The following is a 26,860-nucleotide window of genomic DNA, read 5'->3' on the forward strand; positions in this document are numbered from 1 at the left end:
ACGATCCAGCACCCGGTAATCCACACTGGGAAACGGCCATTGGCCGCCGGTGCCGTCAGTCGCGCTTGCGGCGCGCTGATTGGTGGGAGCGGGGCGCGGCCGTGCGCAGAGCCCGCCCTGACCTCGCTGCCATTGGCCGCCGGTGCCGTCAGTCGCGGTTGCGGCGCGCTGATTGGTGGGAGCGGGGCGAGTCGGGGCCGTGCGCAGAGCCCGCCCCGAGCTCGCTGCCATTGGCCGCCGGTGCCGTCAGTCGCGGTTGCGGCGCGCTGATTGGTGGGAGCGGGGCGCGGCGCGGCCCCGGCGGCGGGCTGAGGGCGGCCGTGGCCGCGCAGCGCCGCCATTGGCCGAGCGGCTGTGCGGGCCCGGCAGCGGCGGCAGCGGCCGGAGCGCGGTGAGGCGGCGGCGGCGGAGCTCGGAGGCGGCCCCGGCGCAGGTGGGAGCCGCGCTGGGCTCTGCGGGGGCTCGGGGCTGGCTGCGGGCGGAGGGGGCGGCAGGGGGCTCCGGCGGCTCGCCGGTGCCGTGTCCGGCCCGTGCCGGCCCCGGGCTGAGGGCGCTGCGGGAGCGGCTGCCCGCGGTCTCCTTCCCGCCGGGGCCGGGCAGGAGCCGCTGCCGGAGCAGCGCTGACTCGGCCCGGCTGCTGTGGGTAGGACAGAGGGGCTGCCCCGCGGCCGGGAGCGGGCGGGGAAATTCCCGTCGCCGGAGGTTCGTGTGCCCGGCGGAGAGCGAGGAGTCCTGTCAAAGTGACTTTTATAGTACTCCTGAACAGAGTCAGAAGCCATTGCTAAACAGAGGAAGAAGCCATGTGTAATTTCCTTTAGGCGTCTCTTAAACGCAGCCTCCCTTTTGTCTGTATTTCCCCAGGAGTATCTCTCTCTCCCTTTGCCCACCGGCTGAGTTCCTTGGAAGGTTCAGACTTCCCGATCCGCCTACCGCCTGTCACTCTTAAGATGCAAACTCTCCCCCCCCCCCCACCCGCCTTATATAATATCCGATATTTATGGTTTTGTTAAATTTTTGTTCTTCTCGAGGCTCGGGAAGTTAGCGGGACTTAGTCTGAGAAGCAGTCCGTGTTAATTAGTAACATTTTTGAAACTGACGGTTCCTCCCGTTACTTTTCTTATCTTCAAGTCCCCGGCCTTCTCTCCAGGCAGATTCACACATTGAATTTGTTTTTTCTTCCTGAGTCCTTTTTAGTTTTGGGATTATTCTCAATTACCTCATTCCCTGTCCTTTCATAGCCGTTTCTGGAACAGGAGGCCTGGCTGCCCTACATCCTTGTGAGAAACAACCGCTCCCTTTAAAATTTTAAATGTTTATTAAACTAAAGCACAACAAAGGACTGAGTAAGGTGAAAAGGACAGCGCTGCTAGGGCGATCGTCTGCCAGATGCTTATCCATAAAATGGCTACTCTGCCTATCCTACGCTGGTGTTTTATCAGCCAACCCTGGCACCTCCCAAAGTCTGCCAGTCAACTCTTCCTTGCCCTTATTGGTGGAGACCTTCTTGCCGCTCGATTGGGGGTGATGTGTTCCCCATTCCTACCTGCCCCAGGCAAGTGGTACTTGTGCCCGCCCTCCCTCCACATGACCCTGGCAACCGAGGCTGTCCGGCTGTCTGGTGGCAGCAGTACAGGAGGGGATAGGGGACAATGAGGAGAACGCAGGATGTCCAAATAACAAGTTACAATAGCAACCATACACCAACAAAAGTTCTCTTAACATACACAAAATATCCGTCCCTTAATTGTGAGAGCCAGTCAGCATATTACCCATCTATAACCTGCTGGATGAGCTGCACTCCCAAGGTGTCGTACGTGGTAAAAAGATGAGAGTTGCTGCAGCACATAAGAGGAGAAATAGTGTTCGTTTAATCCATGGTCTGCCAGGGAACCATGAAACCGTGTCCCATTCCAATCCTTTCCACATTTGGACCACAACATGAGCTGCTTTCTTGTTTCCTTTGTTGTCTGTTTCCCTGCTTCTCCATTGTTATCTATTTGCAAGCAGCAGTTTGACTCATTTAATTTTCCACAAACTCCTCCTTTTTCTGCTAACAGATAATCTGATCCTATACCCTCCCATGGTGAAATGTTGTGTTCCTCATTTCAGTGAATTGGTCAGGAGGAAGATCAGGAGCTGGAGCTGTCTGGTTGGTTCTTATTTGGAGGACAGCTTGTAATCTAATGATGCCATTGAAATGATGAATGGGTTCTCTGTCTCCTGATATGAATTCATTTGGGTTCCCTGGGGCTGGTCTGTGGTGGTGTAGGGGTTGTTCTGGTAGCCGTTGATCTTTTCCCCATTTTTGGGTACTACCTCCAGCCAGGGCTGCATCAATTGACCACTTTTTTCTAATTAAATTGTCAAATACTTGGATTCCCAACTGATTTCCCTGAATTTTTGATAGTAAACCCCGCTCTGATACACCCTATATAACATAGACAGTGACAGCACATGGAGTGGGCAGAGGGATGATTCCCCCCCACACACACTTATTTTAGTGAAGTTTTCCTGACATTCTCCATTTGCTGTTTCCCTCTGCAGCTTTAACCAATTTCTGCTGCAGAGGCAGAGCTTGGGGTGAGGGCAGAGGGAATGAGCCCAATTCCTGCCCCAGGCAAGAAGACCCAGGAAAATTGTCCACACTTTGCCCCAGCAGTGTTAATTTGCATTTCTAAAGCTCCTCTGCTGGCTGCTTGGAACTGAACTTTGTGTTCAAGTGCAGCAGTCTGGTAATTCAAGTGTTCCCTCCCCTCCACCTCTTTTTCTGCCTTTTTTAACCAATATTATTTTAACTGTTTACAAGTTAAAGGGTCACACTTCATTTTAAAATGAAGCCTGAAGTGAACACAGACCAACCCTAACCAATATTTTGCCATCACTAACAGCTACGCACACACATACACAAAAACTTCACAAAGGAAGAAAAATTTCTGCTATTTCTCTTAAGAATAAAAATTGATTCTCATACCCCTGGCCCAAACCTAACTGACTGTTTTTTTCTTAATACTACTTTTATACTTTCTCATGGTGTACTCTTACCTCCAAAACTCTCCAACAACATTTCTAGTGTTAGAAAATCAAACCATTACTTGATTCTGGCCAGGATGTGCAACAGAAATAATTTCATCCACTCAGAGCCTGGCTGTGCAGAGAAAATCATTCCATGACACATGAGTTTTAGTAGCTTTTTCCTAAACTTTCTACATTCTGAACCAATGTAAATCCCTAGGTTTAATGTGCAACAATTCCAAGTTGTGTAGTTCTTATTGTATGGTTGCCTATTCGACCCGGATTTCTTTGTCTTTGATGTTAATTACATTCACAATCCTGGATTTCCTTTCCAGACCAGTCCAGCTCTGCGGGGGGGGGGGGGGGAACGGGGGGGGGGACGGACAGAGGTCTGGGGTAGGTGTTGGTTGCTGTTTGCTGCTGGGCGTTGATGTTTTGTTGCTGGTCGTTATCTTTGTGGGTATTTTTTGGCTGTTCTCAGTCTGTTGAGATGTTAAACTCAGTGTAACATCAGGTAAAAAAAGTATTTTATGAAATCTGAGTAGAGAAACAGATTTTTTTTTAATTACACTTGAAATTATTTGTTTTTAAAACACCTTAAGAAGTGATCCAGTAATTGCTGAAGCAGTCAGAAATGCTTTTGCCACCCTGACAGGTGAGGTGGTGTCACCAGAAGCTATTGAAACCTTCCTGCTCAGGACATTTCAGTGCCAGGCTCTTACAAGCACACACAGCTGTGCTGGTTGAGCTGACCATGGGGGGTAACCTGCACTTTGTCTGATTCCCTTTCCTCAATAACAGCGTGTCGTGGAACTCTTTTCCCTTCTGCTGCCCTTGAAGAGCCATCCACAAAGACATTTTCTGCCTCAGGCCAGGCAATGTCTCCTGAATCTCCCCCAGGCTGGGTCTGGAGCTGTGTCACTTGAATGCAGTGCTGGGTTTCTTCCCAGCCCCTCTGTGGGCTGTTCAAACAGGAGGCTGGGTTAAACCCTTCCCCTGTCCTCAGTTCTGAATCCTCCTGTGCCACTGCACAAGTTTCACACTGTAATAACTGAGCACTGCTCATCCATTGCGAGGCTCTTTTGGTGATCAAAGCTTGAACTTGATGCCAGACTTGAACTATAGAAGATGCTCCTGCTGTCAGTCTTCTGGCCTCAGTTCCCATGAAAGCTGTGGCTGTACAATTCTGCAGACAATGAATCCACTCTAGCCACCGAGTTTAACATTTCAGCAGAATTCCTTTGGCTTGGCCCTGTTTAACATTCACTTAGAATTCTTTTCCCCTGTCTATGAGGGCTGGGGAAGGAGCCTCAGTTTATCTGCTTTTTGACACTTGAAAATTCTGCTTTTCTTCTGCTGTCTATCCTTCTGATTTCTGACCATCAAGACAGAAGTGTTGTAGGAAGACATCCCTGGCTCCAAAAGCCCTGCCCTTATCAGGGACTCTAATAAAAGGCTTCCTTCCCTCCTTTGGAATAGGGAACTGTTAAAGTAATTCAGTACGTTTTGCAATATTAGTTTCCATTCACACATTCACCATAAAATCCCTTCCCAGAAATTATAATCACAATTGGGAGCAAGCAAAAATTCATGCTTTTCAAACCTGTGAAAAACACATGTTTAAAATTTTTAAAAGTTGAATAGTAATAAAATAGTTATAAAAACAGTAATAAAAATTAGAGCAATAAGAATTTGGATAATAAGAGTTAAGACAATAAAGGATGATAAATAGCAAAGAATTACAGACGTCCAGATGCTTTCTGGGCATTAAGCCCACAAACAGCCTACCTTGCAAACAAATTATTAACCCTTAAAAACCATAACCTGTTGCATATTCATATATCTCATACATGATGCCAAATATTCCTTTCAAACTAGGAATTTTTCTGTTTATTGTCAACTTCCCCCATCATCTTCTAAATCAATCCCTTTGGTTCCAGGGTGTCTGGAAGAAATCTGTATGGTCTGATAAAGAGGCAATTAATCTTGTCCTGGGATTTTTGGCTGTCTTATTGGTGTTATCTCTATGTGAAGAATTTCTTGGTTATCTTAACTATTCCTTGCGCTGGTCGCAAAAAGGTATCTTACATCACATAACTTCTATTTGAATATTATGCTATAGACAAAATCTATATTTACCACATTACTTAAAAAAGAATAATACAATATTACTAAAAGAGGATTAATACAACATTACTTTCATATATAACACATGTAATATTCATTTTAATATTTGTGAAGAGCCAATCATATAATATGCATTTTTTACCCATATAACACATGTGCTAATAGTAGTTGAAGAAAACACTCCTGCTCATTTTTCCCACTTACCCCCTCCTTAGATCTGATATTCAGAATAGATCAAGAGGCCCTGCGTCCATCAGGAGAGGCCTCCTCTTGATTCAGAGCCACCCTGAATGTTCTCAAGGGCTCCATTGTAGTGCCCTGGTGGGATGGGAGCTCAGAGAGCCCTGACAATCCATGTCCATGCAGGGGTGGACTTGCTCCTGCTGAGGGTGCTGCTGTCTGTGCTTGCAGTGTCCTTGTGGGCTGCAGCTGGAGCCCTGACTCCTTCCCAGGGGCTTGTAGGAACTCTGCCATGGCCTTTGCCTTCAGCTTGGCCTTTTGCTCATCCCTTCTTGCCTTCAGCTGCTGTGCCTTTGTGCCCAAGTGCTGCAGGGCCTTCTTGTGCCACTCCTGCAGCCCCGGTCACTGCCTGTGGGTGCTCATCCTCTGAGAGCTGCTGAGCTTTCTGCAAAACCTTTCCTTTCTGCAGGGACCCAAAGCAAATCCTGAACAGCAAATCCTGATCCTTCATGTGCACTCTGCATTTCCCAGCTGTTCCTTTGTTTTCCCCGTTGTGCTCAGGGTCCCTGCCCAGCCCGTGTGGCAGAGCCGGTGCCTGTCCTGCCGCAGTGTCCAAAGGCGGCCCCCCCGGCGGGCAGGGCCGGCAGCTCCCCGGGGCCGGGCAGCGGCCGGGGCGTCCCGCAGCCTCCTGGGGGCCGGGGGCCACTGCCGGCCCTGCCCGGGGCTGGTGGGGTCAGGCAGCGCCCGGCGCTGAGCCCCGGCTGCCCCACAGCCCCGGCCCGGCCCCGCAGCTCCCCACAGGCCCCAGCCCGTGCTCCCGGTGCCGCACCTCTGCGCCCGGTGCTGCCGCTGCCACCGCAGAGAAACCCCTGGCATCCTGACCTCCTGCTTTTACTCTCCTGGAAACCTGGCCTAGAAAGGGCTTGGATCACTTAGCAAATTTTGAGGATAAGATGGTGCTGAAAAACTTCCCAATCCTCACAATTCATTCTTTTCCTTCTCTTTTCTATCTTTTTTTTTTCTTCTCACATAAATTCATCCTCCTGCTTCTTGCTTTAACCATATTCCTTCACACTCCCCTTCACCCAATCCCTTCCCAGCTCACCAACACCATCCATCCCCTGTTTTCCAAATCCCTTCTAGACTTCCCTTATTGCTCCCCCCTGGGTGTCCATGTCCTTAATTACCTCTAGGAGGATGTGTAAACTATCTCAATATTATCCCTTTTTTATCATATATGATAATAATGGTTTTGTTAAGTCTTGGTTCTTTTCCTCGAAAGTCAGGAATTTAGCAGGACTGTGGCTGAGTAGCAGTCTATGTCAAATAATAACATTTTCTGAAACTGATGGTTTCTCCTGTCACTTCCTTGTCTACAAGTCCCTTGCCCTATCTCAAAGGAGACTCCCACCATATTTTTGTACAGACGTTTCTTCTCATTCTTTTCAACACAATGGAAAAGTGGGGGAAGAAGCCATAAAAGGGCATTTAGGACACCAGAACTGTTTGAGAGATGGGAGGGTCAGCCCTAAACTGAGCCAGAGGGATTTAGAGGGGATGATGAAAAAGGGATGGGAGAGGTGGATAACAGGAGGAGGGACAGAAGGAATGACATTCTCGTTCTCGTGGTGTGGTCCCTTTGTTTCCCCATCACTTGATCCCTGGAGCAATTCCCCAGTGCTGTGAGAGGGGCTGGATCTGCACTGGAGGGTTCCCCAAACCCCTTGTCCATTCTTGGGGTGCTCCTTGGGGTGGTTCCTCCCACCCAGGAGCTGGTGATGCCCCTCTGTGGGGCAGAGGGGGGTGGGAGAGGGGGGTCTGGGGTGGTCATGGAGGAGGACAGGAAGGAGAGAGGAGAAGGAGGAACAGAAAGAGGAGCAGAAGGAGAAGCACAAATTTCCATCCTGCTGGTGTAGCAGGGAGTCTTCCAGAGGGGTGCTTCTAGGGGAATTGTTTGGAGTTTGCAGATTCCAGAAATGAGACCCAAATATCTTTGTGGTCCCTGGAAGGCCTTGGGGTTTTAATGGGAAAAGTCTGGGTCTCGCTGCATCACAGTTTCCACTTCAGGATGATATTTGGAGATCCACAAGATGATCACCAGGTACTGGTGGGAGGAGCACATCAGTCTTGGGGCACTCCAGGAGAGTGGTGGAGGGGAACTGCAAGACCCCTGAAGTGGTGAGTGGAGAGAGGCAATTCCAGAGCTGTTGGACCCTGGGCATCCTGAAGGGTGGGAGAAGAAGAGCCTTGAGTTGGGGGACCCCTGGGAGCCATGGAATCCTGTAATAGGGAGTATGGGGAGAAGGGATCATTGGGACCCTCAAATACCCTGGGTGATCTGTAAGACCCAAGAATAGAGGAGCCACTGGAGTCCCATCAGCCAAGGGAGGGGAAATTCCCACAACCCGCAGTGGAGAAAGGAAGTGGATCTCTTGTGAGGATTTATTTTGGGGCTGAACCTTCATGTTTTGGAGATTTTTATGGACACAAAATATCCAGTCATTTCCTGAGAGGAACTTGGGCAGGAGAAACCCCAGCCTAAGTTGCTCACCTATTGTTTCTCCCTGCCAAACCAGGATTTGTCATTCCTAAGCCTTGGGCCAATGGAGAAGAACGAAAAGCCTCAGAGATGCCACAAGAGGAGGGGCTGCAAACCCAGCCCAGGGAGCTGCAAGAAGGAAAGACCCCTTCTGTGCCAGGAAGGTGGCCTGAGGTCCAGCCAGAGCTCGGAGCTGGTGGAGAAGCCTCACAAGTGCTTGGAATGTGGGAAGGGCTTCAGCCGGAGCTCCCACCTCGTCCGGCACCAGAGGATCCACACTGGGGAACAGGTGGACCAACCCTACAAATGTGGGGAATGTGGGAAGAGCTTCAGAGACAGCTCCAACCTGATCCGGCACCTGAGGATTCACACTGGGGAACGGCCCTATGAGTGTTTTGAGTGTAAGAAGAGCTTCAGACAGAGCTGCAGCCTGGTGGAACACCGGAGAATTCACACTGGGGAAAAGCCCTACGAGTGCTTGGAGTGTGGGAAGAGCTTCGGGTGGAACTCTGACCTGATCCGGCACCAGAGGACCCACACTGGTGAGAGGCCCTATGGGTGTCCTGAGTGTGGGAAGAGGTTTCGGAGCAACTCACATCTCCTCCTGCATCAGCGGACTCACACAGACGAGAAGCCCTTCCGCTGCCCCGACTGCGGGAAGGGCTTCAACCGTAACTCACACCTGACCCTGCACCGGCGCATCCACACTGGGGAGAGGCCCTATAAGTGTCTTGAGTGTGGGAAGAGCTTCTCCTCCAGCTCTGGCTTGACCCAGCACCAACGGAGGCACCAGTAAGGTGAATGGTTAAAATCAAAAATCAACAACAAAATCTCTCTTACTAGCCAAAGTTCAAAAGTGGTGTGTTTATTACACTGGTAAATACTGTGGGGATCGTCCCTGAAATGCATGACCACACTGCACAAGGTTCTTTGCCTTCTATTTATTTCCCAAAATATTACATATGCACAACCCCAGCACCTCCCATCTTCACTCTGTATTAAAATGAGGCTATTAGTCTTTCACACGTATGCAATTCTTCTCTTGATTTGGGTCAGTGGTCTCAAATTGGGTCAGTGATCCCAGGGATGAAGTCAGGAAAGTCTTCGTCAGGGCTCTGTGACTCTCTGGCACAATCCAAGGCCCCCTACTTCACGATGGATTGACATAGAGTCTTGGTGCTGGGCATTGTTCTTCTGGTTTCAATATGTTCCTGTAATGGTTCATTTGCTCCACTTCTTTCTATAAATGGTCTCATAATATAACAATTTGCTTTAGCTTAGGCATCTAATAATCATTAACCTATCGTTGTGTATCTAACTTCAATATGAATTTATTCTAACCCTCAGCTGTTGGGGAATGGCTGCAGAAGCAGGGCCATGGGTCGATGGAACAGGTGTTCCAGCAATCCCCTGTTTAAGGCCTGGGAACAGCATTGTGTCTGGCCTGGGAGCAGTACACTGTGCATGGCCTGGGAACAGCACACATCGGCATGTACAGATAACAAGGACAGCCTATCCTTGAGATATGAGTTATACAAGAACAGGATGTGAAACAAGATGTACCCAGCGAAATGAGATGAGGAACTTGGCTGCCAAGTAGGAGAAATATGTAACTATGACCTTTATGAAATAACCAATGAGAGCTTGTTGCTGAAGAGATGCCTGTAGAAAACCCTATATAAGCTGACAGAATCTTTGAATAAATCAAAGCTTGCTTATCAATCATATTGATTGTGTGCTTGTCTTCCCTCACCACCCTCATCACTCAGCTAAAATCTTAACCCTTTAGAATCATCATTCAGCGGGAAGCCCTGTGAGTGGCCCAAGTGCAAAAAGAGCTCCATGCACTGCTTCAACTCCACCCCCTGTGGAGACTCAGCAGCCTGCCAATGGGGCTGTAATGCTTCAACTCTGGTGGGACAGAAACAAGCAGGGAGAAGCACCCCTCTTAGGTTAGGGTTAGAGGAGCCCTCCCTCCCATAGGCCTCTGCAGGCACAGGTAATGTGTTAAATTTCATTGGTTTACTCAGTTGACATTACCCCTGTTCAGCCCCTTTTTACCATATTTGTAGATATGGTACAATAAAAATATTGTATCTCCCTAGAATGTTCTTCCCTCCTTTGTTGCTGTCAAGGCAGGACGGGGATGAAGACACTCTGATCAGAAGCCTGCTGAGAGTAAAACTTCGGTTTATTCAAAATACACTGCTCTTTAATACAGAAATTTGTGAGGACCAACTCTATTGGTCCTGAAGTGAAAGCAACCTACACCATTGGTGCAAAGTACTTGACGCACAGTGGTAGAACTTAATTATAAACAATGTGAAAAACAAGAGAGATAAGGAATTATTTACATTCTTTTCCAACTCTTTCCCAGGTTTCTGCCTGGCTAGAAACTCCTGTTTCTCTCTTTGACTGAATCTGAGACCCACACTCTTCTGGTCCTCACTGTCCCCAGTTTGCTGCTGTGTTCTGCTCCTGTTATACCATTGGTTCCCCTAGTTTGCTGTCCTTCCTCTGCAGCACTTTTCCCTGTTTGTATTGGTCCTTGACCTTCAGATCCACCCATTTTTCCGTATTTAACCCTGTGTCCTTGACCCTGCTGGGTCTTTGTCCCTGAATCTTCTTCATAACAATAAAGGGCTTTTGGATCTCCAAGAAAAGACTTGTCCCTCACCTCTTCACCAGCTCCTTTAGCAAGCGTGCTCCAGGCCTTGAAAGTGCAGGTCGCTAACTGGGACTCGTTCAGGCACGCTGCTTCAGTCTCCCATTGGAGGATCTGCATTGGGTGATCCCAGATGACCTCCGTTGGGAAGATCTCTGGTGAGCCCCGTTTTGTGCGATCTCCGTTGGCGGGGGGAAGGTGTTGGACAAGATTTCTTTCCCTTCTCGTCGTTTTGCTGTGATTTGGTTGGTAATAAATTCACACCCTGTACCCAGGCTGGGTCTGTTTTGCCCATGCTGGTGGTTGGGGCAGGATCTCTCCCAGTTTTCTCTGCACTCCTGGGCTTTTCCTTGTATTTCTTTTCCCTGTGTAGTTGCAGAGGGCAGGGACAGGGCAGTTTTGATGGCTCCCAGCATTCTGGTAGGACCAGACCAGCCCAGCCCCAAGGTTCTGAGTGGCTTCTGGGACAGAAGCAGACAGATGTCTGCTAAGGAAGGCAGAAGCCCCCCCTGAAATGGAAAACTAAGCCCCCTCCCTCCGAATTGTTATAAGTTTGAAATTAAGGGGGGTTCTCAGGCAAAGATATGGGAATACGAATAACAGTTCTTTATTAGGGAAGAAAATAAAAAAAATAGAATAAACAACGCAGTAATACAAAACAACACTGACAGAGTCAGAATATGACCTGACACCCTGTTGGTCAGGGTGTTGGTAACAGTCCAATTGAAATGGTGGCTGCAGTCCTCCTGGAGTGGCAATTGTGGTTCTGTTGGAGCAGTGATCCTGTAGAAGGGTGTAGTCTTCTTCTGAAGATCCAGTGGAAAAAGCAGCTGTTCCGCTGGGAATCCAGCGTAAAGGCTGTTCTGGTGTCCCAAAAGCTCAGATTATATCCAGTTAGTAATGCTTGGCTCCTCTCTCTAGGCGGATCATCTCACAATGGGATGCTGTAATTTTTATCAGTCATGCAGTGATATTCAATAGCCCATTAACAGCAGATACCTCCCTTGGAGGGAGGATTGGTTTGTGGAAGAGATAAAGAAAACTGCCCAATTAACAGAAAATAACTGCCCGGCCTCTAACAGATGGCAAATAGAATACACATTGCCTTGCAGTCTAGGACAGTGGGGCATCCCTGCTGGAGGAGGGTGTCCCCCCTTGGTGCAGCCCCAGTCCTTGGTCAGTATTCAGCCAAGCAGAGAACGTTCTCAGCTGGAGCCTCATTTCTGGGCACACTTGAGCCCCTGGACATCTCAATACCCATCTTGGAGTTCACCTGAGTTTCTGGATACCTGGAATCCCATTTTTAGAGCTGTGTTTGCACAGACTGTTTTTTGTAGCAGGGGTGCTCCAGGGGTGGGTTCGGAGCGAAGCTACTGGAAGCTTCTGAAACACAGATAAAAAAATCAAACCCCACAATTCCAATAAAGATTTATAGGGAGTGATATGTCTATTCACAGTGCTGGATGCATGTTGGCACTCCATGCCCTTCAATAGACATGCACACCTCTGAGAATGCCCAATCCTTTTTTATTACCCTTACTAATTTCCATATGCATAGAATTTCACAATAGGTTGATGCATATTAATTCTGCTGATATTGCATTACACTTACAGCTAGTTACACTTGTACTCAGTTTTTGTCAGAAAGTACAGAAAGAACTCCTGGGACACTCTGCCCTGTCTGTTTCAAGGTCCGAGGAGTCTTTCTTATGTCTTATCTTTTACTGTGGAAATTTGCATTCTTTCTCCTTAGCTGGAGTAGTTTTGCTAGTGCTGCAGTTACCAGACTAAACAGCATATTTAGCAAGCTTCAAGTGGCACATTTCACCTAAATCCAAATGTATTTCTACCCTGTTCAATTTTAACTGTCTCATTCCCCCCTTTCCCTAAGATGATAAGTAAATTCTTTTACTTAATGCAAATCCTTACATTAGTAAGTGTCCCTTAGGGCTTTACTATGTACATTTGACCGACTAGGCACAATTGCAGTAGTACAAGGAGTTCTCAAGCATACACAATCTTTACCAGTATATACAAGTTTTCTGATCAGTGACTGGCTGAATCTTGAAGTGGCAGATAAACAGTGGCATTGCATGCAGTAAGTAGCAAGGCAGTGGCCACATTAGAAGCAAGATCATAGGTCACAGATGCTTTTCACCCCCTCCCGTATGATCAAAGTTGCTGTTGCCTGCATCCAAAACTGTGCTTGTATAACACTGAAAGCTAAAGACATGTTATCTTGAACCATACCAAGTGCTTCTACTATTAACTTGTGATTTTGGACCCTGGCCTTTTAGGGATAACTGTAGGGGTTGTTTTAAGTTTCCTAGTCCATCTGCTGCAGTGGCCAGCTCTCTCATAGATCCAGTATACTGATTAGAACCTGGGACCAAGGCCACTCAGCATTGTTTTGGATAGAGATATTCCAGGATTTCAATTACAATTATACACAAGGCAATTCTATAAATAAAATTACAAACTACCCCCCCCCCACCACGATACATTCATTTTGCCTGAACAAGTTTTAGTCTCAGTTCGTTGTCTCTTGGTGTCAGTTTCCAAGGGGCTTCTGGGGCCTGCTTCATTCGAGGGTGATGGATCTAGGCAGTCTGCTTCTTAATCTTGATTGTGGTGAGGGTGGTAAGAAGCATCTGGAGTGTGTTTTCCCACTGTGGTTCCAAAGTCTTTTCTGTAAGAGACTTAAGCTAGACTTAATTCCCAGGCTGTATGTTATGTACTGGTTCACTTAGCTCCTTGCACAATATTGTGCAATATACAATAACATGTATTATTGTGACTGGAACTCCAAAATCAGTATTATTTACTCTGGTCACTTTGACAGTTCTGGTGGGGAATGTTCCTGGCCACCCTGAAAATGTATTTGCTAATACTCATAAATACTGACATCCCCCTTTCCATGGGGGTTTTGAAAAGCCAATTTACCACTGCTGTCCAGATCCATGGCCCCTCCCAATCTGACCAAGTTTTGTCTGGGGTATTCCTGGGGTTAGTTTGGAGGCAAGGATCACACTGTCAGTTCTCCTGGAATATAAGCTCCTGGCAATGATTCTTTAAATCAGATATGTGTTATAAAATCCTGTGGAAACTACCACTTACTTTTGATGCACTCTGTAACACCAGCAGCCTTGGTCATTCTGGGAAAGAAGCCACACTTCACAAAAGCTTTTAAGTAGTTAGGCCCCAGTGTGTTTTCTGGTGCTTCTCCGGGCAATCGTGGTGTACTGCTTCTCCTTGATTTCTACTGAGAAAAGAATCTGGGTTGACAATATTAGTTACCACTCTCTCTATATCATCTTGTTCTACCATGATGGCTTGGAACTTCAGGAACCTCTGTGGTGAGAGCTGGTGGCTGCCCTTTACTTCCAGTACTGCAGACACTGTGTGGGACACTAATACAGTAATTTTTGTCCCAGGGTAAACTTGTGTGCTTCTTGCATATTCAGCATGACTGCTGCTACAGCTCTGAGGCAGCCTGGCCATCCTTTGGCATTCCATCAATTGCTTGGAAACAACTGCCCTCCAGTATGAATTCAATTCCTGAACCACATGGGAGAACAGAAAGAATAGCTTACTTACATCTAAAGTCCCAAAGCTGGAGCTGACATGAGGGCACTCTTTAGCTGGTGAAAAGCCCATGTGGCTTCTTTTGTCCACTGGAGATCTCTATCTGACAAACAGTTTGTAATTGCAAACACACAGCCAGCACCATCCTGCCATGCCCTGTGCGTTTTCTTTAAAGTCTCTGTATCCTTGGAGTTCTAGGAAATTTGAAAGGCTTCTTCCTGTGCCGTTTCCCAAGGTTCTGGATCTTTCCAAGTTGTTCTCTAAACAGAATGGGAGATTTTGAAGCCTTGAGGCACATGGACCATGTGAGCTGGGTTTTGAGCCCGCTTTTAGGGCTTTTCTATTCAAATGCAAAAATTTTCTGGCTGGCTTTGTGGATAGGGAGGCAAAAGAAAGCATCTTTCAGATCTAAAACAGTAAACCAGGTTAGTTCAGGTGTTAAACAAGTTAGTAAGGTATATGGATTTACTACCACAGGATATAAATCCTTTGTTATCTTATTGACAGCCCTCAATCCTGTACTATCAATTATTAGGCTGATTTGTTCACTATCTTTTTCAGGGGGTACTGCTTAATTTTTCACTGGTTCTGTCCCTTCCTTAAGGTTGATTACTATGGGGGGGAGCATTCTTTGCCCTCTGTGGTACATCAGAGGCCCACACCCCGAAAATACTTGTCCTAATATCTCTTCATTAATTTCCTCCTTATTTTCAATGGCTGTTAATGTTAAACTTAACACCTCTATGTACCTTTGATCATTTACCTCCAGAGTAACCTCTTCATTCTAGAATGTTTAATGAGTTGAGTATATACAAAAACATATAAATACCCCATTGTTACTTTAAAGGTTTGCAAAAGTATGCCTTCTCAGACTGGCCAGTTGTTCCCCACACTACAACATAATCATTCTCCACATTCTCCACAGGTACTAAAGCTTTATTTAAAAGTGAATATATGGCTCCTATATCAACCATAATTCCAGCTTTTTCCTTTCTCCTGGTCCCGCTGCCTCCTGCAGAGGGGTCTGTTACCTCCTAGTTCTGGATGAGATTGGACTGCCATGAGGGGGATGGGTTCGAGTGGATATACCTTTGAAGCCTGAGTCCTCTTCCCTTTTGGGGAGGTTCTCCTCATCCTCTGTTACCTTAGGAGGAGCCTTTTACAAATCATATATGCTTTTGTGTTTCAGGATGATGAGCTTTGTCTGATTTCATACATCACTGCCTTATACTGCATGCTGAACAACACATTTGATTTGCCTTCTCTTTGCTCTGTTTTCTTTTTCAAGAGCTAACACCAGTGGGTTAGAAGGAGCTCTGAACCCAGTTACTCTGCCATTCTGGGTGATTCTTTAAGGTGAAAAACATATTAGCATACAAGACCTCACCTTATTTGCTTTCCCATCTTAAAACAGCATTGGCTGCAATAAGGTGTTATAAATCCTTTAGTTTTTCAAGCTGCCTCTACTGGAGGCTTTCTTCCAGTGAGCACCCCTGACCCCTGGCACAGGGGCTATGTCGGGAACCTCTTTGCTCTGGTTAGTTCTCACTCCTTACACTATTTTGTTTCTACCCAAGCCTCACTTTTTTTCTCAGTTTTTCCTCACACACAGACTTTCCAGGTCACAGGTATCGGATGCAATCCTCCACACATAAGCTTTAAGATCTCGGGTTCTGAATCGGCTTGATTAGGAACCTTCAATTTACACTTGGGGCATAGAACAGCAATACTAGCCCTTCTCACAAACTCTGCATTGTAATAGTACTCGAAAGGTGCCAGCCTCTTAACGCACCAAAAACTCCCGGGAATTGCCTGCGGGCTATTCCATTTATCACTTCAGCATTTCTTCTTTATTTAAACTCTCTTTTACAAAATCTCAGTCTTTTCCAGTTCTCTTCCCACACAATCCAATTAAAGCATTGTTTCTACTGACACTTATTTTGCTGCCCTGCAAAAGGCTGTGCCTGTTACAGGAAAAACTCTGATATGCCCACAAACACAGAACCCTGTCCTTACCTTAAATTCAAGGAGAGTCAGGGCTTAAGTTGCTGTGAAGGAGGAATTCCTGGAATTCCTTTAATTTGCTTTACCACAGTTAAACATAAATCCCCATACTGTAGCTCTTCTGCATAAAATGCTACACTTGTTACAAACAAAATCCTAAAATCTCCAGAAACACAACCATACAATCCTGAGAATCAAATTACTACAATGCGGGGGAAGAACCACACAAAACCCGAGCAGCGAGGCTTCAAAATGCCTGCACAGTGAACAAGGAGCATCTCCTGCCCTGGCCCATCTCACGTCCCATCCTGGCTCCCAGGGTTTAAAGAAACAAGAACCATTTGGGCACAAAGCAGAGGACTGTGGAATGTACTATCAAATAACTCACTCCAAGACAACTGTATATACAATAGTCACAGGTATCTATCAATCTATAAAAGCATGTACTGAATTCTGGGATACAGCAACATGCATCAGGGCAGGAGTGGAGAGGCTGAATGGACACCAAGAGAGATATGGAATGTATGGACAGAGCAAACCCTCCAGTGGTTTAACCTGATTCCCAGCTTTTCCATGTTTCAGGGGCTTTGACTACTAGATTTGAAAGAACTGAGATCTCATAGTGAAAATCAGAGCAGTCTGGAACCAGACACTGCTGTTGGAGTCCAAGTCTGTGTCATGTGGTGTTCATATGTCAGAGATTTAACATACAACAGACCTCCCATGCTTCATCGGCCAAACAGCCAGGTTTATTGTTCCTGACCACCTTTTATAGGCAGTTTAAAATCTCACAGTGCTATATGGCCATTGGTCTAGTCTCTACGCCTCCCAGGCTCTCAACCAGTCAAATGCAAGTCTGAGGGTTGTGTCACTCTGCTAGGACAAGCAGCAGGGGGGGGGGTCATGATGTTTCACCATCAGTTTAATCACAACAAATGCACCTTCTATTGAGTGCCCACAGTAAATGCAATAGAAGGATTAGAAAGGAGATAAAGGATAGAGGGAGAGAGAGAAGGAGGGGAGGGGGGATATAGCTACCAAGGGAGAGACGAAATCCTCATGATCTGGCTAGTAGATCTATCGCGTCCATCGGGGAGAGTTTCAAAGTCTTTGGTCAACTCAGGGGTCTTTTATAATCCTCCACTGTGAGGGGAACGGGTACAGGACGATGGAGAATAAGTTAATTGAGAACAAGTACAGACAGTCCAGTTCCGAACAGGACAAATCAGTTCCAGCATTAAGCAGGAACCATTGTTTCAGGACTGGTTGCCATGGGAAACCCGTTTTGGTCCAGTGAACACACCTGCAGGTAACACTTGGTAAACATCCCGCCTCAGTCAGCCCAGTGCCCCCTGTGTTAGGATTTTAAGGGTCTCAGTCTCAGTCCTTGTGGAGGGGCCTTAATCTCTGTCCTTGATGGGGCTCGTGAGGCAGATGAGGGATCTTCCATGGGAGATCACCAAAGTTCTCCAAAGTGTGTGACATCTGGCCAAGAGGTGGGGAAATTCATGGGCTATTGTGATAAGTGGGTGTAGGCATCTCGACCTGAAGCAGTGTACCATAGGGCACAGCAAACACACCTGTAAACAATCTCTTGGCCCCTGCCTGAAGCAGTGTGGCAAGCATGCACCTCAACCAGGCCAGAACTACAGTCAGGGTCTTCCAGGGGATAAGCCTCTGTCCTTGTGACAATTGTGACACAAATGAAGGAAACGTCCAACTGTCTCTTACAGGTTGTTATTGGTTGAAGCTTCTGTCAGTCAGCCTAGAGGCTCACTCATGGAGCTGGGCTGGATTTCTTCCTTAAAACTGGATTACTGCTACCTCAACATCTCAGCCTTTGTCTTTACTAAAATCTGTGACCTGTTGTCTGTCATCTATTTGTAGGAGTCTCTTGCAAACAGGGTGACAGAAAACAGCATAGTTTTAATTTGCATTAATTATATATTAGTGAATGTCTCGGTTGGAAAAGACCGAGTGTGTCTGCTAAGGAAGGCAGGAGCCTCCTCTGAAATAGAAAATATAAACCCTCTCCCTCTCAATTATTCTAATTTTGAAATTAAGCGGCTCTCAGTCAAAGATATAGGAATAGGAATAACAGATTTTTTTCTAGGAAAATTAAAAATACAAATACAATAGTACAAAAAAAAAAAAAAAACAACCAAACTACTGACAGAGTCAGAATATGACCTGACACCTTTTTGGTCAGGATGGTGGTAGCAGTCCCATTAAATGGTGGCTGCAGTCCTCCTAGGGTGACAGCTGTGGTTCTGTTGAAGCAGTGATCCTGTAGAAGTGTGTAGTCTATCTATAAATAGAAAACTAGAAAAAACAAATGTTAAATAGAAAACATTTGTAAACATGAAAAATAGTTTGTAAACAAAGTTGTATGTTATATCTTAACTGCAAACAAATTAAAAAACTTTGAAACGCTTAACTTTAGAACTGTAGGAAAAACAAACTTAATGGAAAATGCAATTTGTAGGCAAATAGAGTCTTTACATGAACTGTTATTTCAATAGTTGCAGTTTTCTATGAGGCAGTCATCAATTGTTTGGATTACATGGCTCTCTGCTGTCTGTTGAAGGGATATCAGGATGCTGTCTGGAATTCTGGGCAGGACGCAGAGCATACCACACACATCTGGCAGGTGTCCAGCATGTTCCACAGTCTGTTGAAAGCACATTTATCATAGGATTATTGTGCTGTTATTGATTGATTGAAAGACATTATATTGCTTTAGACTTAGAGAGGGGGTGTACATTCACCCCAAACTTACCCCTCCTTTCTTCTTTGTATTAATGATTGAAATTAGGAACAAAACGTAGTTATTGAACAGAATTAACAAAGTACTATTACTTAAAGGGCTACTGAGAGCTTTCTTTTTCACTATGAGGATTTGAAAGAACCCCTCCTAAATTAGGCTTTTTCATTTATCTCAAGGGAAAGAAGGTTTCGTTTTTATAAAATTTGTATAGTAATATATTTTCTTTAGAGGTTTTCTGTAATTTATATTAAAAATACAAGCTTGCATAAATATCTAGTGCAAAACAAAACTTTTAACAGGAACAACTTATGAATAATAAAAGAAATATAGGTATTTAAATTTTCTAATTTATGTGGTAGCAGTATAAGTAATATACTTTTCTTAGAGGTTGGAAATTTGTTCCTGACTTTAACGGGTGACTTTTAGATTTTTAAAATGATGTTAGGTGGCAAGCTCTTGGTTAAAGACTTTGCAGCTGAAATTTGCATATGGTGTTAGTAAATTAATGTCCTATGTATGCTTTAGTAGATCTACAATGTTAGGGCAATTATATTCTTTGAATCTTCCAGTTCAATCTAGCAATAGTGAAAGCAGAAATACCAAGAGTACCAAAAGAAGACTTAATACACATTCTAGGATTTCTTTGATGAACAGTAGCCTATGCCTGAGATAGAAATAAAATACTTTCTTAATAACTTTAGCTGAAACAGCTATCACATGCTTATCAATTTTTGTTCTAGCAAATGCAAACAACATTAATAAACATTGTACTATGAGTTCTAGGACATATTTAGTAAACTGTTGTGTTATTTTGTAGCTCTTGTGTGACAACCCTTCAATATTTTTACCCTTAGTACATGTCATTAGTTTACCAGAGTTTGTGCAATATGAAAACTTTCCTGTAGTTGAAATATCAGAAGGCAAGGGTGGCTGTGAAGTTTTGTTGGGGTTTAATGAGTAGAAACTTGGTCTTGTCTTGATTGACCCTGCCTGGGCTGGAGCTGTTAGGCTTCTTTGTTTACTTCTTCACTGCCCACATGTGGACGGCTGCTGGTTGATACGATGGTTTGCTCCTAGATGTCGAGACGCAGCTGTGTTCCACGGATAAAAGCACTTCTTCAGGTGGACTTGTTTACTAAAGCTCTTATAATATTCAGGATATGTATATATACATGATATAATATTCCTGTATGTCTTTTATCTCTGAAGATTGTTTGCCTGGGTTTCTGGAGCGGCTTTTCCCATGCTCTGCTTCCAGGTTTGACGGATGCAGCCCTTGGTGGTGACACTCCCAGAGCCGTCCATGGAGGCAGGACTGGGGGCAGGGCCACAGCAGAGGCGCGGCTGCGTTCTGCGGAGGCTGGCTCGGGGACGCAGGTACATCCTCTGATGGAGGCATGGGTGAGCTTCCCAAAGTTACTGGTGCTTTTCCAGGGCTGGGCCATCTGGTTTCAGGAGATGAGCTCGGTGTTTCTATGGCCCTGGGGGGTGCAGGTGGCCTTGGACTGTCTCCGTTTGCTGAGGTTCGCCCACGCCCCAGGGCTGCGCTGGAATGGGGCTCTCCATCGCGGCGCTGCGCTTTGCTGGCTCCGGTTTCCTCCGTCCGGGCACTTGCAGCGATGTCATGCCGAGTTCAGCCCCTGTCCTGCCGCGGCTCAGGCGGGGCGGGGTGGGATGGCGATGCGGGCCGTGGGCTGGCGATGCAGGCCGTGGGCTGGCCGTGCGGACCATGGGCTGGCCATGAGGGCCGTGGGCTGGCCATGCATACCGTGGGCTGGGCGATGCGGACCATGGGCTGGCTGTGCGGGCCGTGGGCTGGTGATGCGGGCCATGGGCTGGCGATGCAGGCCATGGGATGGCCATGAGGGCCGTGGGCTGGCCATGAGGGCCGTGGGCTGGCCGTGAGGGCTGTGGGATGGCCGTGCGGGCTGTGGGCTGCCCCAGCGGGCTCAGGAGTGGCGTGGGGGTGAGCGCTGGTCACAGGCGCCCTCCCCAAAGCCGCGGCGCAGTCCAAGCCCCTGCAGCAGCTCCGGGGGCAGGCACTGGACAGCATTTCCAGGGTGCCGCCGTCGGACGTTCCAGCACCGCGTGGCATTTTGGCATGGGCGCATCCCGGCTGCCGGCTCCGTCTCGCTGCGCAGCGCTGCCCCGCCCGCCTCTCGGAACAGCGCCGGTGTGGGACGGGAATTCCAAGCAGCTCGGGTATATGGAGCAGGATGGCTGGCTATTGTGTCTGGCCACATGCTCTGTGGGTTTGGGAAGGCGTCCATGCTGCCCAAAAACTCATCTGGTCTCCAAACCTCGCCATATGTTTCTATATTTAGTAGTCTTATTAAATCCAAAATAAGTTTCCACGGCTCTATAACTCTTAACGCATTTTCTTATGCCTTTGGATACTGCTTGCAGAATGTTTTGACCAGTTTGTGCCCAGAAATTAAAGTCAAAAGCAGTGTCTTTAGTTGTGTTTAATCCGTGGTTCTTAGTCCACATAATAATGCCAATAATGCTTTTTCATCATAGACGATGTCCCACTCCTCAAGAAGTTTCCACACCTTTAGGACTGGGTGTTCCTCCTTAGAGATGAGGTTTCCGATGTCTTCAGTGGTATTTTTCTTCTATTTTCAGTTTCTCCGGTTCTTTCCCACAGCCCCTTGGCTGAAACTTCTTGCAACCTTTGTTGCAGCTTTATTGTTGCAGCCTTTGCTGCCTATTTTTGGGCTCTTCCGGCCTCTTTCTTTTCAGCTTTTCACTGTGGGGATAGCCTTTGCAGGGTCTGCCCTCTGTCTCTCTCTGCTCTACCCGCGGGCTAAAACTTGGACTGTTTGTCCTCACGGTGGCACCAGGTGGGACATTCGTGTTCATATGTCAGCGACTTAACACAGTCAGACCGCTGGTGCTTCATCAGCCAGCCTGGTTTGTTGTTTCCCACCATCTTTTATAGGCAATTTAAAAACTCCCAGTGCTACACAGCCATTGGTCTCTACGCCTCCCAGACTCCCAACCAGTCAATGCATGCATTTTAGGAGGGTTGTTATTGTTTGAAAGCTCTATCAGTCAGCCCAGAGGCTGCTTTATGGAGCGGGCTCTGGGCCCGGCCTGGGCGACCCCACGCGCCCCCTCCCCAAATTCCTCTGGTGGGGAGCGCTGGGGGCGGGTCTGGCTGGCATCTGGGGAGGCATCAACGCCGAGCGCTCTGTTTTAATGAAAAATGTTAAACGCCTTCTCTGATTGTCTGCTTTCTGCAGATCTTTTTTGGGTGGAATTTTTCTATGAGGCTTGGGGGTCCTTGGGGGCTGCGGGGCGACTTAGGAGGGTCCCAGTGCCTTTTGGTGTTCGCTGGGTGCCGTGCTGGGGTTCCTGTCAGCCCCCCTCAGAGCAGGGTGACATGGGGGGAACACACGGGGGTCCCCGTTCCCGATCCATCCCGGGGGCGGTTCTGGCCTGCCCCACATGGACCCCCAGGTCCCTCCCCACTGCCCCCATAAACTGGGCTGGGTTTAACTGGGAGGCTTTACTGGGAACACTGGGAGCAGCTGGGCAGGGGCAGAGTGACAGCAGGGCTGGGGGACACAGGACCCCCCAAAATCAGCGTGGGGATAGAGTGGGGGTCCCGGCCGGGCCCGAGGCCACGGGGAGGGGCTGCAGCCACTGGTGGCTCAGGAGCTCAGTGGGCAGAGAAAAGGGGGTGACACCGGGCTGGGGGGGCCCAGGGGAAGAACACATGCTCTGGGGGAGGCGGGACACGACCCCCGAGACCCCCTGACCTTCTTGTGCAGGTAGAAGACAACAAGTGAACAAACTGTGGGCGCTGGGCTCTGGGGGAGCAGAGAAGGAATGGAGGAGGAGGAGAAGAGAAAGGAGCCGGAGAAGGGCCGGGATTAGAGGAAGAGAAGGAGGCGGGATTAGCAAAAGGAGGACAGGCAGGAGGAGAGATGGAGGAGGAGTGGGAGGAAGAGGAGGAAAAAGATGAGGAAGAGGAAGAAGGTTCCAGGTGGACTCCCTGCTGAGTCTGCAGCACTCCTGGCCCCTGGAGCCTCTCCATTCCCTTGCTCCCTTCATCCCTCAGGTGATCTGGGAGGGGGAGCTCGCCCCAAATATATTGGGGGAGTCCCAGACTGGCTTTTTTGGGCGGTGGATAATTAGAGGAGGACTCCAAAGCTAAACCACAGATGCCCGTTGGATGGATAATGGGGCTCCATGACTGGTTGGGGATTTTGGGGGGGAAGAGGGTGCAGAGTGCAGGAAATGGACGGGGGCTTTGGGATTGCTGGATAATTCCTAAGTGAGATCCTAGAGAGGGGGGATAGCAGGAACCATGGGACTCCCATCAGTCCAGAGAAGGAGGACCCGCAAAACATAAAGTGTGGAGATGCGAGAGGGGGAACTCCTGGGAGGGTTTTTTGGACTGAATCTTGCTGGTTTGAAGAGTTTTAGGGACACAAAACACCCAGTGACTTCCTGAGATGGCCTTCGGTCAGAAGGAACCCCCATCCAAAGGCACTCACCCCTTGTTTCTCCCTGCAAACCAGGATCTATCATTCCCAAGCCTTGGCCAGATGGATAAAGAGGAAAAGCCCTGGAGATCCCCCAGGAGGAGAGTCTGCAAACCCAGCCCAGGGAGCTGTGAGGAGGAAAGAGCCCCCCTGAACCAGGAAGGCGGGCGGAGATCCAGACGGAGCTCGGAGCTGGTGGAGAAGTCTCATGGTGGGGAGAAGCCCCACAAGTGCTTGGAATGTGGAAAGAGCTTCAGCTACAGCTCCTGTCTGAAGAAACACGAGGTGAACCACACTGGGGAACGGCCCTACAAGTGTGGGGAGTGTGGGAAGAGCTTCAGTTGGAGCTCCAGCCTGTTCCGGCACCAGGTGACCCACAGTGGGGAAAAGCCTTATGAGTGTGGGGAGTGTGGGCAGAGCTTCAGCTTGAGCTCCAGTCTGACCAAGCACCAGAAGATCCATAGCCGGGAATGCCCCTATGAGTGCTTGGAGTGTGGGAAGAGCTTCAGTGAGAGGTCCTCCCTGATACACCACCAGAGAATTCACACTGGAGAACGGCCTTATGAGTGCTTGGAATGTGGGAAGAGCTTCAGCCACAAGTCCAGCCTGCGCAGACACCAGAAGGTTCATACTGGGGAGCGGCCCTATAAATGCTTGGATTGTGAGAAGAGCTTCAGCAACAGCTTTTGTCTGATTCGCCACCAGATAATTCACACAGGGGAACGACCTTACACATGTAGAAAATGTCTGAAGAGCTTCAGTGACTCCTCCAACCTCATCAGCCACCAGCACCTGCACTCTGAGGAGCAGCCCTACAAGTGTGAGTACTGTGGGAAGAGGTTCAAGCTCATGTCCTACCTCAACCGCCACCAGAAGATGCACACCAGGGAGAGGCCCTTTGAGTGTCCCAAGTGTGGGAAGAGGTTTCGGATCCGTGCCCATCTCCTCCAACATCAGCCAACACACACAGAGGAGAGGCCCTTCCACTGCCCCAGCTGTGGGAAGGACTTCAAACGCAATTCCCACCTCACCACCCACCAGCGTGTCCACACTGGGGAGAGGCCCTACGAGTGTGGGGAGTGTGGGAAGAGCTTCTCCAGGAACTCTCACTTGAACAAACACCAACAGAGGCACCACTAAGGGAAACCCCAGAAATGCCCTGAGTGCAGGAAGAGCTTCATGCGCTGCTCCAGCTCTGTCCCCCATGGGAGGATCTGCATTGGATGATTCCCAGTGACTCCTGTTGGGCAGAGCCGTGGTGATCTGTGGTCCTGATGAGACACTTGGCTGGGGGTGCTTCACATCTTCCTGCCTCCTCATGGGCATCTGGATGAATGCAGGGGCAGAAACATCCATTGAGACACAGACTGAGAGTGGAAATTGCAGACTGATGGCCCCTGGAGATCCACGGGGATGGGGAAATCCCCCAGCAACCCCTGGAACAGCCCCCTGGAGAAGGGGGATGCCTGATAGGAGGCTGTAACCCTGTGGGAGACCCATGGGGAGATGGGTCCCCAGTGGAGCAGTCTGTCCTGGAAGGACTGACCCCGTGACACAGTGACCCACACTTGAGCAGTTTGAGGAGGGCTGGTGCCCATGGGATAGACTTAGGGTGGAGAAGTTCCTGGAGAACTTTCCTGTGGGAGGTACTCCAGTATGCAGCAGGGAAATGATTCCTGTCCCTGAGCAGAGGGAGAAGCCACGGGGGATGAATTGACCATGGCCCCATTCGCTGTCTCCTGCACTGCTGGAGTAGGAGGTAGAGCTGGAAGGAGGGAGGGGTGGGGGAAGGTGTCTTGAAGGGTTTTCTTTTACTTCTTATTATCCTGCTCTGAATTTGTTAGCAATAAATTCAATTAATATCTCAAGTTTTTAGCCTGTTTTGCCTGTGACAGTTTTTGATGAGGGATCTCTCCTGGTCCTTATCTCAACTCCTGAACCCCTGGTTAAATTTTATCTCTTCTCTCTGGCTGTGGAGGGAAGTGAGAGAGTGGCTTTGGTGGGTGCCTGGCATCGGGCCAGCTTCACCCCCCTACTATGGGACATGCCACGTTTGGCTTCACGTTGCTGTTGCTTTTGCCTTTCCAATGATTTTATCTTTTGCATTAAATGCTTGTGAAGTGCCCCCGGTGTCCCTCGTGCTCCCTTGGCGCCGGCAGCCCCGTCCCTTCCCCTGCTCGCCCTGCCACGTTCCATCCCGGCTGGAGGAGCCTTGGGGCTGCCCCGGGGGCTGCGCCCGGAGCTGGGGCCCCTTCCCAGAGCTCCCAGTCTGCCCATGCTGTTGCCCAGTGTGGATCTTGTGGTGCTTGTTGAGGTACACGGGAGAAATTGCCCCAGCCCTTGCAGTGTGCTGCTCCCAGATGTTGAGATTTGGACACCCCGGAATGGCCTGGCCTGGCAGGAGGCTGAGGAACTGCTACTGCCCTGAACTGCCAGCTCGGGGTCACCTGGAGCTGGAGGTGCTGGGAGCTGCAGCTGAGGCTGTAATGGAGCAGGGACCCACCTGCAGCCCCAGCAGGAGCCCAGGCTGGAGCAGGGGATGCCTGAGAAAGGCCTCGAGCTTGCGGGAAGCCCCTGCAGAGCCATGGAAGTGGCTCCTGGCAGGACTTGTGAGCGTGTGAGGGATCCCCATGGGAGCAGCCTGCTCCTGAGGGACAGTGTCCCGTGGGAGGACCCCAGGCTGGAGCCGGACAAGGATTCCTGCCCCTGAGGGGTTCTGTGCCATGAGCTGACTGTGACCCCCATCCCCTGTGCCTCTGGGTGGGAGAAGGGCAGGAATCTGGGAGAAAGCAAAGCCCAGGAAGCAGACAGAGGTGAGGGAAAGGTGTTTTTGGTAGGATTTGTTTTACTTTTCATTCTCCTGCTGTGATTTGTTGGACAATTGTCCTCATTTAAAAGACAGGTGTCTGCCAAGGAAGGCTGCAATCTTCCTGGAATGGAAAAGATGAACCCCTCCATCCAAAATACTTTATCTTTGAAATTACGGGGCTTTCAGGCACAGCCATGGGAAAAGAAATAATACTTTGCTAGAATATATATATATATATATATATAATAAATAACAACACGGATAAACAAGACCAGCAACAGCACCACAGACCAACAAATCCTAATCCCAGCCCTTTCCCCCCATCAAGCCCAGATTTCCCCTTTCATGCAGTTACATTCGTGACCAGACAGGGACACCGCTCTTTTGGGGACGCCCGGGACAGCGACCTGTACGGCACCGACCCGCCCCGGCAGCGGGCGGGGAGCAGCGAAGGCAGGCGGATCCCATCGGATCCCATCGGGCAGCGTGGGCCCTCCGTACCCCCCAACAGCCGCAGGGATGGCGACAAGAGGGCAGACCTGGGCAGCAAGGCGGCAGCGTAGCCCCGTCCCGGGAAACGGGCGCCCGCTCTCCACACCACGCGTGACCCTTCGCTCTCTCTGCAATCCCCGGCCACACCAAAAGCGCCGGAGATCAACTCCATCCCCCAGAGTCTCGG

The 26,860-nt window shown here is 48.7% G+C and overlaps 1 protein-coding gene across 1 annotated transcript; it reads left to right on the forward strand.

Annotated features, from left to right (window-relative positions):
- The first annotated feature begins 339 nt into the window (after nucleotides 1-339).
- On the forward strand, nucleotides 340-25,496 carry LOC110480960 (uncharacterized). The gene is made up of 3 exons (XM_085565360.1): nucleotides 340-433; nucleotides 7,896-8,643; nucleotides 23,578-25,496. Exons 2-3 carry the CDS (start codon nucleotides 7,923-7,925, stop codon nucleotides 24,510-24,512), a joined length of 1,656 nt encoding a protein of 551 aa, XP_085421486.1. The 5' UTR covers nucleotides 340-433; nucleotides 7,896-7,922; the 3' UTR covers nucleotides 24,513-25,496.
- The last annotated feature ends 1,364 nt before the right edge of the window (nucleotides 25,497-26,860 follow it).

Source organism: Lonchura striata, chromosome 35, assembly GCF_050655825.1.
Source record: "Lonchura striata isolate lonStrDom1 chromosome 35, ASM5065582v1, whole genome shotgun sequence".
Lineage (NCBI taxonomy): Eukaryota > Metazoa > Chordata > Aves > Passeriformes > Estrildidae > Lonchura > Lonchura striata.

What these genes read in the sequence shown, in the direction of transcription:
- LOC110480960 (XM_085565360.1), top strand. Translation starts at nt 7,923, where the DNA reads ATGGAGAAGAACGAAAAGCCTCAGAGATGCCACAAGAGGAGGGGCTGC. An exon ending in CTTGACCCAGCACCAACGGA is followed by an intron (nt 8,644 to 23,577) that starts GGCACCAGTAAG and finishes TGGTGGAGAAGT; the next exon opens with CTCATGGTGGGGAGAAGCCC.